Genomic DNA, 15,884 nt, shown 5'->3' with positions numbered 1-15,884 from the left:
TTCTACTCACCAGTACATCATTGCTACTCAAGAATAGATTATTTCTTTATAGATAATAATTTCTTGCCTACGATTAAATCTTGCAAGTATGATGCTATTGTTATTTCCGACCATGCACCTCTGATCTTGGAGCTAAAGTCACTATGCCCCACACACTCACCTCGTAGATGGCATGTTAACCCGCTTCTATTAGCAGACGAGAACTGTACAGAATTTATATCCAAACAAATCAGTTTCTTCCTAGAGACAAATACATCCTCAGAGGTTTCTGCAGGAATACTCTGGGGAAACTCTAAAGGCCTTCTTAAAAGGACAGATTATTTCATATCTTTCCCACAGGAATAAATTAGAAACCAAGAAAGTACCAGAACTAAAAAGGGAAATTACTAGAATAGATGAAGAACATGCCAGGCAACCAAGCGAGGCTCTGCATAGGAAAAGGCAGGCTCTGCATTCAGAACTCAACCTCTTGACAACTAAAGAAACTGAACAACTTATTTATAAATCCAGACGACATTACTATGAATATGGAGAGAAAGCTAATAAGCTTTTAGCTCAACAAATCCACAAGCAAGAAGTTCGCAGTGCAATCCCAGTATTCACCAACACGAACGGAGACGAAATCATTGACCATAAAAATATAATGCACACATTTAGAGACTACTATAAATCCTTATATTCTACTGAGTTCAAAGAAGACAACACACAATGTAATGCATTTCTGGATACATTAGTTACCACAAATAGATACTTTTAGTGCGGAGGAACTGGATAAACCTCTGGCACTATCAGAATTACTAGATGTTATAAGGTCATTTCAAGGCGGGAAAGCAGCAGGCCCTGATGGCTACCCTGCAGAATTTTATAAGAAGTTCTATGCTCCGCTAGCTCCCCTCCTATTAGCAACATTCACAGAAGCTAGAGACAATCAAATTCTACCTCAAACTTTTCGCCAAGCATTAATCATTGTCTTTCCTAAACAAAAAAAGGACTTACTACAATGTGCATCATACAGACCAATTTCACTTCTGAACAATGATGTTAAGATACTCTCAAAAATCATAGCTAGAAGGATGGAGAAAGTGCTGCCTTCGGTAATATCACAAGATCAAACTGGATTTATCAAGGATCGACACTTCTCCCCCAATCTTCGACGCCTGTTTAATGTAATATACTCACCAACAAAGTCAAACACCCCAGAAATGTTGTTATTATTGGATGCAGAAAAAGCATTTGATATGATTGAATGGAAATACCTTTTCACTACATTAGAGAAATTTGGGTTTGGCCTGAACATTTGTGCATGGATCAAATTACTGTATACCAATCCAGAAGCTTCAGTTTGTATTAAGAACATTTGTTCAGACTACTTTAAACTAGAACATGGTACCAGACAAGGATGCCCCTTGTCACCACTGCTATTTGCAATCGCCATTGAACTACTGGCTGTGCTGATCAGATAAATGGGATTATCAGAGAAGGACTGGAACAGAAAATTTCTCTATATGCAGATGATATGGTACTGTATATATCAGACCCACAAAATTCTGTGCCTGCAGTCTTAACAGCACTTACAGAATTTCAAAAGATCTCTGGTCTCAGAATAAATCTGAATAAAAGTGTACTCTTTCCAGTGAATTCTCAAGCATATAATATTAGATTAGACACCCTACCTTTTATCATTGCAGATCAGTTTAAATACCATGGGGTAAACATCACAAGTAAACACAAAGCTCTTTATCAACAAAATTTCGCTGTCTGTATGGAAAAAATTAAGCAAGACTTGCATAGATGGTCAACCCTTCATCTCACTCTAGATAGATAGATAGATAGATAGATACTTTATTAATCCAGCAGCAGCATACTGATAAAGACAATATTAAATTAAAGAGTGATAACAATGCAGGTATACAGACAGACAATATCTTTGTATAATGTTAACGTTTACCCCCCCGGGTGGAATTGAAGAGCCGCATAGTGTTGGGGAGGAATGATCTCCTCAGTCTGTCAGTGGAGCAGGACTGCTGCCATTGAAGCTGCTCCTCTGTCTGGAAATGATACTGTTTAGTGGATGCAGTGGATTCTCCATGATTGACAGGAGCCTGCTCAGTGCTCGTCGCTCTGCCACAGATGTCAAACTGTCCAGCTCCGTGCCTACAATAGAGCCTGCCTTCCTCAACAGTTTGTCCAGGCGTGAGGCGTCTCTCTTCTTTATGCTGCCTCGAGCTGGAAGAATTAACGTTGTTAAGATGAATATTCTTCCTAAGCTTCTTTTTTTATTTCACAACATTCCAATATACATAAATAAATAATTTTTTAAGCAATTAGATTCAACAATAACCTCATTTATTTGGAACTCAAAACATCCACGCATCCAAAGAGCGACCCTACAAAGACCTAAGGCAGAAGGTGGCATGGCACTACCTAACTTTCAGTTTTATTACTGGGCAGCAAACATACAAGCTATAAAAACCTGGACACAAATAGATGAACATACAAAGTCCTGGTCCGCAATAGAAGTAAAAGCCTGCAGTACTTCTTTATATTCCCTGCTTTGTGCCCCAATAAATGCAAGGTATCAGCAATATACTAATAACCCAATTGTGCTTCACTCACTCAGAATATGGAACCAATGTAGGAAGCATTTTAAGATGGAGAAGCTTTTATCTGTGGCACCTCTACAAGAGAACCACCTCATTCAACCCTCGCAAACATATGCAGTTTTTAATAACTGGAAAAAATTTGGGATTAAAATGCTCAGAGATCTTTATATAGACAACATCTTTGCATCCTACGAACAATTACATTCCAAATTTAACTTTCCAGCTACACATTTCTTTCACTATCTTCAAATTAGGAACTTTGTTAAAGAGAACCTGCCCGATTTTCCTCATCTTGCACCCTCGTCCATGCTGGAAAAAATATTGCAGAATTTCAAGGACTTAGACACCATCTCTGCAATATATAAAATTATTTTACATTCCCTCCCTTTCAAAGATCCAAAAGGACAATGGGAAAAAAGATCTCTTAATCAATATATCAGAAAGGGAGTGGAAAGTATCAATGCAGAGAATCCACTCGAGCTCCATATGCACAAAGCATATAATTATTTAACTCAAAATTATATATCGAGCACATCTGTCTCACCTAAAACTGTCCAAAATGTTTCCAGGGCAAGATCCAACCTGCGAACGCTGCAATTAAGTCCCAGCCTCACTGGGTCACATGTTTTGGGCCTGCTCCAAATTAACATCATTTTGGACCAAAATTTTTAAGTGCCTTTCAGACAGCCTTGGTGTCTCAATCCCTCCTAACCCATTAACAGCTGTTTGGTGTTCTTCCAGATGGGTTTAAAGTGGAGAAGGACAAGCAAACTGTGATTGCATTCACAACACTTTTGGCATGCAGACTTATTTTGCTAAAATGGAGGAATCCTAACTCTCCTTTTTTAAGTCAGTGGGAAACCGATGTTTTATACTATTTGAAATTGGGAAAAATCAAATATTCAGTTAGAGGATCTGTACTGAATTTTTTTAAAACCTGGCAGGGTATAATCAATAAAAGTTTAAAATAAGCTCTTAAAGCACCAAGGAAGCAATTATCTCTGCATTTCTTTTTCTTCTCCATTCATCTCTACTGGCCTATTAAACTCATCAATATAGGTATGTTTACAAGCCTTAAGTTTTACCCCGTTGGCCAGGCTCTCTCTCTCGGGTGGGGGTCGATTTGTTTTTCAATCCTATTTTTTGTAAAAATTGATCGATTTGTATGAATAATTATAATAAAATTAAAGGAAAAGAGTTAATTATACCATAGAATGCACAGTGTAATAGTAAACTAAATGTAAAAACATTGAATAACACTGAGAAAACCTTGAACAACAGAGAAAACTAACATTGTAAGAGTTTGTGCTAGACTCTTACGAACCGCTCGCTGTAAACACTTTTTTTTATGAGTTTTAAGCACAGGAAAAAAAATTAAATGCCACTTCTCTTGCGAAACTTTTCAAACCATCCTCTACTGGCTTTAAATTCCTCATCTTTGCCATTCGAAGAAGGATTTTTTTTCAGCAAATCGCCATGAATCTTCCTGGCTTTCTTGCATATGATCACCTCGCTTACACTATCCCCTGCAAGTTGCTTCTCATTCAGCCACACTAGCAACAGTTTTTCCACCTCTTCCAGCACTTGAGGCCTCTGCTTGGTTAACATTTTAACTCCTTTTGCAACATCAGCTGCTTTGTTAGGCCCCGTATACGCAAACAAAAGAAAATGGGAAATCATTGGCGTATACGAACACGTGTAGGGAAACTGGCCACCAGTGTTTTTGTTCGCCACCAGAACGTGTGGTCGTGAACGGATGCAAAATTTTGGCAAACATTTTTATCGTGTTCGGAAACGTTCGTGACCAGATGTTCTACTGTATCTGCATAAATTTACTTTATCATCAGTCCTGCACACTTATCAATTCATGTTTTATAAAAAGCAAGTAATACTCAAAATAAAACATAGTCAAAGTATAATGAGTGTTTCAAAATTGTGGGTAGAGTAGTAAATCAATTGCAGATTTGTAACTTGAATAATGATGCCAGCCTGAAACCAGCAGCTGTCTGTGAAACAACATGGCTTCATCAAGGCAGTGTTTTGTGAGTACAGATTCCACATGCAGAGCAAAATCCAACTTGTCAAAAGACATTTTTACACTTGGTTCTAATAGCCTTTTAAAAAAACAATATGCAGTGCAAACACAGTAGTGCTGATGGAAACAACACCAAAGACAGGAAACATTAAATATAATCTTTACGTACAGAGTAGAGCTGATTACTCCTTTGCTAAGATAGTGCTAGGATGTTGTGAAATGTCATTGACCCCCAGAAGTGGCTGTGGAAAGAACCCTGACATTAATCTTTTAAGTATTTGAAATTTCATCATCGGAGTGGAGTCAGTAAAGACTTTGTTGGCACGGAGGTTGTTACAACTGTGTTGGATTATAACCAGTTATTTTTACTTAGTTATAGTGCCCAGGCAGACTAGCTTCTCAGCCTGTTGAATCTTAATAGATCAGAAAACATATTTTGTTATATTGTAAAGTTTTTATGTTTGTTTACTTATTTTTGTGATTTTAAGTGTAAGAGACATTACTGCTAAATTAATTAGGATTCTGACATTTAAATTTGTGCAGTTGCCAATACAGTGTGTTTAGTATTTTGTCTTTATTCTACACAGAAAATACTGTCTGAATTTCCTGAAAAGGAGATGTACCTTCATGAGACTGATGTGCTGGGACTATCGGTGCAGGAAAATACATCTGCTGAAGGACAAGTACACATACAAAGAGACCTGAAGGAACTGAAACAATCATGGGCTTCTCTACAAGCACTGATCTTGCATATCAATAGGCAGGATTTTATTTTATCAAAATAAATTGTTATGAATATTTGTATAAGTATATTTTTTGACTAGGACAGAAATGTAAGCTTTAAATATGACTGTTGATCAAAGTATTGAAAGTCTGATCTGTTAAGGGAAACAGTAATACAACTAAGCAGCTTTTATTTTTCGGCATAAATAAATCTGATGAATATTAGTACACTTGTCACAATGTTCATAAAGCTCTTTTGTGCCACTCTAATAAAACATTTTGTCCTAATTGCACAACCATTCTGTAGGTCATTTCTGTAGCTAACTTACCATTTTTATTATTGGTATAGAACATTCCACGCAGGTAGCTATTCATTGTAGGGGAAAACAGGGCAATCAAAAGGGCCTAGTCTTTAGAATTAGGTAGGGTAGGTTTGGAATCTCGTCAAGCGCATGGATTTGTAGAGCAGCTTTTGTAACCCTTAGAGTTTGACATCATCATAAAATAGAATGTGGAATGGTCAACCGTTTTCTTGTCAAAACAGACGAGTATAAAGTTGATCCAGTTATATATTCCTTTAAGGCATGTAATCAGTATGAACTAAATCATCAGCATCTTAAGTTGGTTCAGATGCTTTTTCTGGCATGAGCTTGGACTTTAAATTTCTTTCATTTTGAATAACTGTTGATAATTACAAAATTATTCTTATTTTTCTCCTACTCTGAGTTTGTTTGTTCATGTTTTTCTTTGGAATATTGGATGTGGTGATGCTTTATTTCAGGAAATTAGACCTTGCTTATGTTTTAAATGTTCATGAAGAACTGATTCACCTGTCACATGACCAATTCTTATAGTGCCTACTGTCTTACACAGTGTCACTCTTTGTTTTTTGCATTGTGGTTCACTCAATGTGGCCGTCAGCTCCTTCTGTCATCAGTGTCAAAGCTCACTCAGTATTTGGTCATTCTTGAGAGATGCAGCGCTATTACAGACCTTTGCAGTCTAGCTCTTCACAGAAGCTTATGAAGAGGTCAGGTTCAGGTACATATTGTTTAGGGGAGAATGAACCTCCAAAGTTAGTGTTATATTGTGCTAGAACTGACAGTAGAATACTTGATTTTACAGTTTTTGGAATTCGTATTCACTTCTGAAACGAGAAACATGCACTAGAAAGAACAGATGCTAAAAACGTGTTATTCACATATTTAAGGACCTCCTCATTGGCATTGTACATAATCAGTATTAGAGAATGCCTTTTTTAAGGCTCAGACCCAAAACTTTTTGATCACCCCTTTATATATGTTTTTATATAAAGATTTGCTTTACCCAAAACGTTTTTTTTTTTTTTGTGGCTTCATATAATTTCTTCTAGTGTACATGGACTTACCACAGACTCAAGCTTTCCCTACACACAATCAAGATTTATAATAAATCCACACTGTGATCACAACCTTTTCAATGTGTACTTTTAGGAGTGATATTGCCATGTCAGTGGTTGATTCTGTAAGATGATTTCCTGTTGCTAAATGCACATTAAATGAGAATTGAATATCAATTAAAAGAATTTGTACTGATTCTTCATACTGTAGAACTACAGGCAACTCCCATTATACTAACAAGCTACAGCACTCAACATAGTGTCTAGTTACATTAAAGCAAAGCTCACAAAAATACATGCATACATTCAGGTGAACTAAGTGAATATTGTTAGAATGAATCAAGTTGTTCAGATGCCAAAAGTAATGTTCTTCTTTTAAAGTGGCAGCTGTAAAAATGTTTTCTTCTCAGTGTCTCACCAGTGAAAATAGTTAACACCACATACTGTAAAGGACCTACTGTGGTGCCACATTTATGAAATAATGTAGTGCACTGTTTCTTTAATTTTTACTCTTATAAAATGAAATCAATAGCAGTAGAGTGTTGTGCCATGTTCGCCATAGATTGATACAGGAGAAAGTAGGGTGAAATGACACCTTTTATTGTCTAACTAAACAGATCACAAATGCAGGCTTTCGAGGCAGCTAAGGCCCATTCATCAGGTTACACCTTCAAGGTTACACCTTTGCCTGATGAAGGGGCCTTAGCCGCCTCAAAAGCTGGCATTTGTAATCTATTTAGTTAGCCAATAAAAGGTGTCATTTCACCCTACTTTCTCCAAAATAATTCAAAGCTTTTACTCGTGTCATAATGGCAGTCAGTCTTCTGAAAGTACCATAATATATGAACTATGGGAAGTGAGTGCTAGGAGTCTTCCCAGTGTGCACAGTATATAAATCACAGATGAAAGATTTTTATAGTCTTTTGTGAATCATTTGGACAACTCCAAATCTGTCTTTAAAAAAACAATTTTCCTGACATATCCCTAGGAGTTAGATGGTGTACAGTTGAATTTTCTTTTAATTGTTTTTTTAGAGGATACTTGTGTTCTTACTTCCTTTTCCCTTCTAGCAGGAGCCTGTTTTTTATTTTATTTTCTAGTGACATTTGGGGAACTCTTTGAAAACTATTAAAGGTCTGCATGACACATTTAGAAAGATACTGGTAACTATACTTTAACAAAATTAAAATTGTCTTTGTAACTCTAGCTTGTGCTTTATATTCTAATCTTGCAGCTTAATTACAAAACTCAGAGTTGAAGAAAAAATTCAGAATGAAGGAAAAGTGGACCTACGACATCTACTGCAACAAAGACTGCAGATCTCCATGCAAGTCAGTGATGTTGCTTCCCTGGGCAGTGATTCCAAAAACACTTTGAGCAATGAAGATATTTGCAGTGAACAAATTTCACTTGAAGGAACGCCAGGAGTAGAGATAGGAGTCAGCAGTTCGACGAGTAATACCTCAACTGGAGGTAGAGACCAAACTGTGCCAGATGTAGTTGATGGGCCCTTTTTGAATAAACAGGTAGTTTTTTATTGAAATCCATCTAATGTTTGCATGTATGATTCTTCTTTGTATTCCCTTTGATTAAATATTTTACAGATAATTGTTTACAGTCAGTATACAAGATATCACAAGGGTTACCTTTATATTGTTACACCTCATTCTGCCACAAGTCATTTTTCTACTAAAGCTAAAATTATTTTTCAGCGCTACTTTTTTATTTAAGAGGAGGTTTTTAAAGAATATGTTTTGTGGCCTACATGTAACTGAAAATGCTGTTGCATATTCTGTTAGAAATTAGTGTCAACTAAATCCCACACCTAACATTTACTTTTATTGACAAGCAGGCTGTCTTATTTCCAGTTTTCTTTATTATTGCAAAACAAGTTTCATGTTACATCACAAGTGGCAGATGAGTGATATATGAAAATGCTGCCCTGTTTATTCAGTGCAGGTGACCTCATACTGAACCACCTGTTGGATAAGAACTCCAAGCTATCATGCTAACATTTTGCTAGTGTAAAGATCAGATCAGAGACTACAAACATATTTTAATGCAAAGGTTGTAGAAATGTTTGCAGTAAATTTGCTCTTTGATTTGTATTCCAACTTAAACAGATGACCTAGAATATTGACCTCTGTGTGTGTTACTTTATAATGTGTTTTATTTACTTTTGCAGTTTTTTTTTATTCATTTAATTCACCTTTAGTTTTCTTGCTGATTATATGGAAGTAATACTAAAATTACTGAAACTTTTTTTGGCCAAATGCTTTATACCTGTGGACTGATGCTCCCGGATTTTTTTTGTAAATGAACAGTCTGTGGTTTGTTATAATCTGCCTTTGGTGTAAGTCTGTACATTTTTCCTGTGACCTTTTTGTCACTTAACTCAGACATTTAGCTTTCTGTTTCCAGTTGCCTAGCATCTTTCATAAAATAAACATTTTATACATTCATTCCATCAGTTGTCTGTAGTATGAGAAATGTTGCCAGTGATAGCATATGGAAAAAGAGCCAGGGTAAGAGCCGAGGCAACTTTCTGTCATTCATAGATATTTAACAGTATCCATAAAAGCCTTAATCCAAATGTACTGTATTATCCATTTCCAAGATTCCAAGATGCATGCTTAGACACTTCACCTTTTTACATTTGAACAGATCTGTTTAGCTAGTATTAGGCAGGCAATAGAAAACTACTGATGTTTGTTTACTGCTTTTCATAAAGGAGAATGCGATTTCACATTTATTTAAATTGAAAAATGTTGCCTGCTTCCTTGGAAATCTGTAAACAAACTGAAACAGTCTTTGTTTTAAATATTTACTAAATTAATCATTTATCTCTATGACAAAAGAGCCAACCCTTTTCTTTTCAAGTTGGCTTTACTAAAACTTTCAGTATTTGCAAATAAAACAAATTGAAAATAATTACTTCTGACTAGCTCTTGAACAAGAAAGTTGCAAACTTGTATAATGGTAATGGTGAAGTGTATAAACGTATACTTTATGTAAAAATATGGTTTAATTTTTAGTTCTAAGTTCAACAGAAATCTTTAGATGGAGATAGATAGCATGATTCTAGAAATACAGTACAGCAAGTTTCCCCTGAGGCTCATGAGTAGGTAACAGAGACAGAGATGTCTGTGCCCGATGAGCTGTTGTCAAGAAGCCACAAAACGTTTTGGCTGATAGGTGACGGAAAATAAAGTCTCCATTTAAGGGTGAGGCTAAGGGAGTTTACTATGATGACAGTATACTCCTACCCAGTTTTTAGAGGACAGCGTACATTCTCCAACTGGGAGGAGTGGTACTGTGTCCCTCCTTTAAGGCAGTGAACAGGTGGGGAGCAACTATGGAGGGCTACCAGGTGTTTTGGATGCAGCAGTACAAGGGAGCCTCTAGGCAAAGCTCTAGAATGGTGTTGCTTTCAATAAAGAAGGGTCACCTTGACCAAACTGATTTTTTGGCATGGCTCACTGGTAGGGAGTTTTAAGTTCTCACGCCAGAGCTATACTGAATTCAGAGTTCAAAGGATCAATGGTGGAAAGAAGAAAAGCCAAGGACTTGACAGAGAGAGTGAGATAAGAGATATGGGATGAGAAGTGGCAGTGCTTCTGTCAGTACTTTGCAGATGGGCACATGAGCAAGCTAACTCATCAGGTAAATAGTGTTTCAAACCTTTGCAAACTACTTTTGAGAGAGCCTGTTTATATTTTGTTTTAGTTGTGTTCTGTACAACACAGTACCACAGTGATTAGCACTACTACTTTAGGAGTACAGTGTCATGAATTTGCATTGCATATCTGGAGGTTGATTAGGTGGAGTATGCTTGTATCTGCATATTCTTTCCAGCAGCATTCCCAAAGAAATGCAAATTATGTTAATTAGCAATTCCAGATAGGCTCAGTGAATTTGTATATTTGAGTAGGCCCTGCAAACCAATATCCAGGCCTTTAATGACTTCTTGGGCACGGCTGTTAGGAGTGTGTCTGTCTGTGGAGAGAGTGTCAACCTTGTCGAGAGGTTTACTTACCTTGGCAGTGACATTCATGTCTCTGGTAACTCTTCTTATGAAGTCAGTAGACGAATTGGGAGAGCACGGAGGGTCATGAGGTTGCTGGAAAGGGGTGTGTGGCGCTCCTGATATCTATGCAAAAGGAAGAAGGTCCAAGTCTTTAGAGTCCTGGTGCTTCCTGTCTTGCTATATGGTTGTGAGACATGGATGCTATCCAGTGACCTGAGACAAAGACTGGACTCCTTTGCTACTGTGTCTCTTTTTAAAATTATTGGGTACCACTGGTTTGAATTTGTATCAAACAAGTGGTTGCTCATAGACTCCCGAATGAGGCACATTACCTGTATTTTGAGAGTGTGTCATTTACAGCACTACAGCCATGTGGCACCATTCCCCGAGGGTGATCCAGCTCACATGATCCTCATTGTTGAGGTCCCAAGCAGCTGGACCAGGACAAGGGGTCGCTCACGTAACACTTGGCTGCGGCTGATGGATGATCATTTCTGGGGGGGTGGGACTGCACCATGTGTTCGCCCTGGGGGTTTGCCAACCAGGATTATAAGCTGCAATACGGTGTACCAGTGAATGCTCCCCAACCTAACCTGACTGACCTGCAAAGGTAGGCCTTCTACCTTATACTCATCATTGCCAGGATGACTCCCGTCCTTGCAACCCTGAATTGGATTTAGTGAACTTAAGAATGTTACGTTTGTTTTCCATGTGTTCACTTGGCTTTTGTGTGTATTTCTGTTATTTTTTTTATTAGAACTTCAAATCATTTTTCATAATTCTAGTCTCCTTGGCAATTTTCAGGTAGGGAAACACACCAGGGGAGGGGGTGTGTTGGCATCTAATTTGCAGTGTTTCTGCAAAACATGTATAACAATTTACTGCACTTCTATTAACAAAATTAACCATAATTTACCTTTTAAAAAATAAAACCCATTCTATTTGTTTTATTTTTTTAGAATGACAGTCTGAATGTGCCATATCTTATTAGGCTTAATACAATTTCAGTACAAGATTATAATAAGCTTAAAAGTATTAATTGAGGATAAAAGCAATAGGTACAGGGTCAGTTTAATGTAGCCTCTTTTGATTGTTCCTACAATCTTCTTTCAAGATGTGGTGCAACTAAACATTCAGTAATGCTTTATTTTTGTGTCTTAGTTTGATTTTTTTAAGTATTTTATTGTGATATATTAAAATTGTTTGCTGTTATTTATTTTAATGTGATTATTGTTCATTATTACTAACAACATTTATTTGTTCTAATGAAAAAAGAAATAATGTGAATGTTTATGTAAAGGCTGAATATCACAATCAGATTCTTAGCATTTTTAAATTTTTGTTATTCTAATTAATCTTATATGAGCAGTATTTGATCAGTATTTAAACGTGTTTCTTTTTTTGATTGCCAGCGACCTTTGCCAAGAATTAGCAATTTTGAGAATTATTTAAAGCTTAAAGAGCAGTTTGAACAATGGTTAAATGAAAGGATGCATAAATTAAACAAGATATTAATACGAACTAATCTTCTGACTGATAAAGAGTTGAAAAGCAAACAACAGGTTATTAAGGTAGGCTTTAATTTTAATGTTTCAAGTTTTTTGCATGATTGTGTGAAGTATACAACTGCATTTTACTATATGCAAAATACTTGTGTGCAAATAAAAGATTAAAATGACTACATCTAATAGAAGATTCATGTCTTTCTTGGTAGTTTAAATTAGGATACAAGTTTAGGTGAAGGCAAGAAAGAAACACAGCTAAATAAGGAGATTTGTTTGACTCCAGAGGATATGTTGAAACAAATTTTAGCTTGAACAGTGACTTCTCTATTTAGGCTTGCGCCTGTTACTGTTCTTGTCCTGAAGGCACAGAAGCATTGTAATTCAAATAATAACAGATACAAAATGTTAATTATGCTTATTAACAGTTCAAAACTGTTTTGCCCTTGAACTCAAGATACCCACGTAATTTCTGACACATGGCCTTGTATTATTTTAAACTTATTTACTTTCAAAATGTTTTTGTCAGGCTGAGCACAGAAAACTACTCTGAGGCTGAAGCAATTTTATGACTACTGAAGATTACTTTTTTTTCCTAAAGCCTAGGCAAGTTACACTCTTATGGTGGATTTATTTAATTTGTAAACTACGTTGCTCAAGATGAAACCACTTAAAGATGATTGGCATTTAGTTACAGTATACTGTGTTATTCCCTATTCTACTGAATATTGCTGCAGTAATAAAGTATTTATTTTGATTAAAATAGAGAAAGAGCCCACACTTTCATTTGTAAGATTATTTAACCCAGGGATAAAATACAGAAAAGGCAGCATGGGAAATACAAATTCTTATAGTTATTGTTTAAAAAGAAAAAGTGAACAGTAATTTATTTCAGAAGCAAAACAAGCACATTGAAAATGTCATCAATGTTTGCTGTTAAGTAACACCATATCTGTATAATGCAATATTGTCAAATATTCTTAATCCATTTTGGTCACAAGGTAAGAACCAACTCTGTACAGAGCACTTCTCCATCACAAATTCAACTCGCACACAAACCCACACGGGGCAGGATTAGAACCAAACAAGCACATCTCTGGTGATGTGGAAGGCAAACTGGGGTACCTGAAGAAGAGCTTATTAAGACAGAGGGAGAACATGAGTAATCCACAGTAGGATTCAAACCCAGGAAACTGGACTTCTGTGGCTGCTACCGTTAGCTGCTGTGCTCCAGAGTAGAATCATATTTTCTGTTCTTAACTAGTTTTTCATATGTTGGAAAACAAGGGTATTTGAAAGTATATGTAAGTATATGAATTTTGGCCAACACAATTAAACAACTTTTCTTGTAGATTGCATTTTTGATTTTTTGGTGCGATAAAGTGGAAGTATGAGTAACAGGTGCTTTCAAGAACCTTGTAACACATAATGCCCCCTTGATTGATTGCCTACCTGCAGCCTAAATCACTCTGCCAAGCAGTGCATGATTATTTTCTGAGATGGTTAGGAAATAAAGTTCATAGGACTTAACATAAATAATAGACCAACGCCTGTGATGCATTATGTAAGAGCAAAGCAGAATGTTTGATTATTAAGTTAGCAAAGACCCTATGATGCAAATGTGATTACCATTTTTGTTAAGGTCCTATATTGGTCATATGGCCTATTTTTTAAGTTACGGGTTTGGGGAAGATGGTGACTATAGCTAAAAAAATATAATGTGTTAAGGATTCTGAAGAGGACATTTCTATACAGATGCAGCTGGGTTGTGTGTTGTACAATTCTGCATCATTGTTCTTGAAAATATTTGAAATGTTGAATAAAGTTTTTAAATTATTTTTGTTTTACTTTTGGAAAGCTCAAACATCTGACAGTTTGATATGTAACATTCTTTATATTTAATAATTCTGGATGTGTTTTATGAAATATTTTAAAAGGTTTCTTTTAACCAGACATGTAGAATTGTGAGAAACAGCTATTATCTTTATATCTGAATGACAATGGATTTGGTTGGATACATTAAGAAATTCTAAATCCAAAGTATTAGAAACTTCACTACCACTGTTGTACCACCTCTTCTCACTCTGGCTGTAATTCTACAGAAACTGCAATCAGAAGTTCCTGAGGGACAGAATCTCTTCCAGTCTCTATTAAATGCTAAAGGACCAGAGATTGGTGAAGATACACACTTGGAGGGTTTGCGATACAAATGGATGCTCTACAAATCTAAACTTAAAAGTTCAGCTAATCTTAAATCTGTTACACTTACCCAAGTAAGTTGTCCTCATTTGCACTTTCCTCTTTGGTACATAATGTCTTACTTACTTTACAAACATGATTATATTTACTAGTGTTTTTTTTATTATTATTATTTTTATGGCTTCCTAGATAATACAGATTTCACTTCCATGATTGGGTTATGTGCGTAGTGTGCTCGTGTTCTTTTATCTTGATTTCAATCTTAATTTGGAATTTTGTTGTAAAATTGCCACCTGAATTTGCTTTTGTGCGGATCCTTTGAAATACCATTAAAATTTGGCTACAGTCAATCATCATTTCCCTGATGTTTAACCCTGAAAAGCTGCATTCTTTTAGCAGTGGTTATCAAACTCAGTTAAAAAAAAATAGCAAGGCACAAATTCTAGAATCTGTCCGTGTTCATGATAAAAAAAACAAGTAAGCCTAGCTAAATAAACATTGAGTTTAATTACAAAAAGAAGGAAACACTAAATATTAAATTTATTGGAATCTGATTTTGCAGCTGTATCTGTCTCCAAGTCTGAGTTTGAGAGACCATGGTGCAAATTACCCAAGATTTCCCCAAAAGGAAAAAACTTCCTGATAATATGACAAAAAAGAGCAATCCATTGTGCAGAACCTGAAACAAATGAAAATGTACATCAAAAACCGTACAGAGTAAAACAAATATGGCTCAGCTGTGTTCTGAATGAGAGCAAAAGAATTTTTAAAAATGCCTATGTTAAATGGATGGGATGAAACCAACAGTTACACTTGATCATTTTTGTGAATGTTTATCTCGAGTCTTGGCATATCTGTATTCTTCCTTTAAACTAGAATTTACAATAGTGGTAAAGTTAATATCTACCACAAGGGGTTGCACTTTCACTTAACATAAGCGTATTTTATGTAATTAATTTTTAATAATGTTACTCATCATCTCTTAAAATTGCATATCATTCTTAAAGCACCATTGCAAACATGCAAAAAATGTATCAACAAAACTAGACAAAAAAACTTTAGACAGGTGTTTTGCTTTTATTTAGGAAAAAAATCTGCCAATGTGGTAAGCACAATTCACATGACAAGGTTTCTTAAACTAAGCTAAATAATTGTGAATACAAATTTTGTGTTAAGTCAATAATTCTTTCAATAAAGAAAAGAAGATTTAATGAGATAATTTTCACTTGCTTAGATTTCATATTTTTCAGTGTAATTTTTATTGTCTTTACTTTTCACTTAATTTACAGGTGGAGAATCGCATTGACACAGGAAAGGTAACTTTTTATCTGGATTTTTTACAGTTTTATTGTACAAAAGGTTTTTTAAGTACAGATCCCTTTCACCCAAGCTTAGTTTATTCCTATTCCTATTTATA

At 35.7% G+C, this 15,884-nt stretch overlaps 1 protein-coding gene across 1 annotated transcript in view; it reads left to right on the top strand.

The window, feature by feature from the left end:
- syne3 (spectrin repeat containing, nuclear envelope family member 3) overlaps positions 1 to 15,884 on the top strand; it is an 87,595-nt gene that overhangs the window by 61,146 nt on the left and 10,565 nt on the right. The window contains 5 exon segments of the mRNA XM_051920020.1: positions 5,226 to 5,398; positions 7,974 to 8,265; positions 12,179 to 12,337; positions 14,371 to 14,541; positions 15,757 to 15,783. Coding sequence (XP_051775980.1) covers positions 5,226 to 5,398; positions 7,974 to 8,265; positions 12,179 to 12,337; positions 14,371 to 14,541; positions 15,757 to 15,783 — 822 coding nt within the window.

The sequence above is a fragment of the Erpetoichthys calabaricus genome, chromosome 16 (assembly GCF_900747795.2).
Source record: "Erpetoichthys calabaricus chromosome 16, fErpCal1.3, whole genome shotgun sequence".
Lineage (NCBI taxonomy): Eukaryota > Metazoa > Chordata > Cladistia > Polypteriformes > Polypteridae > Erpetoichthys > Erpetoichthys calabaricus.
Note: the sequence above shows the minus strand (reverse complement) of the source record. Positions and strands in the feature narration are given on the sequence as shown.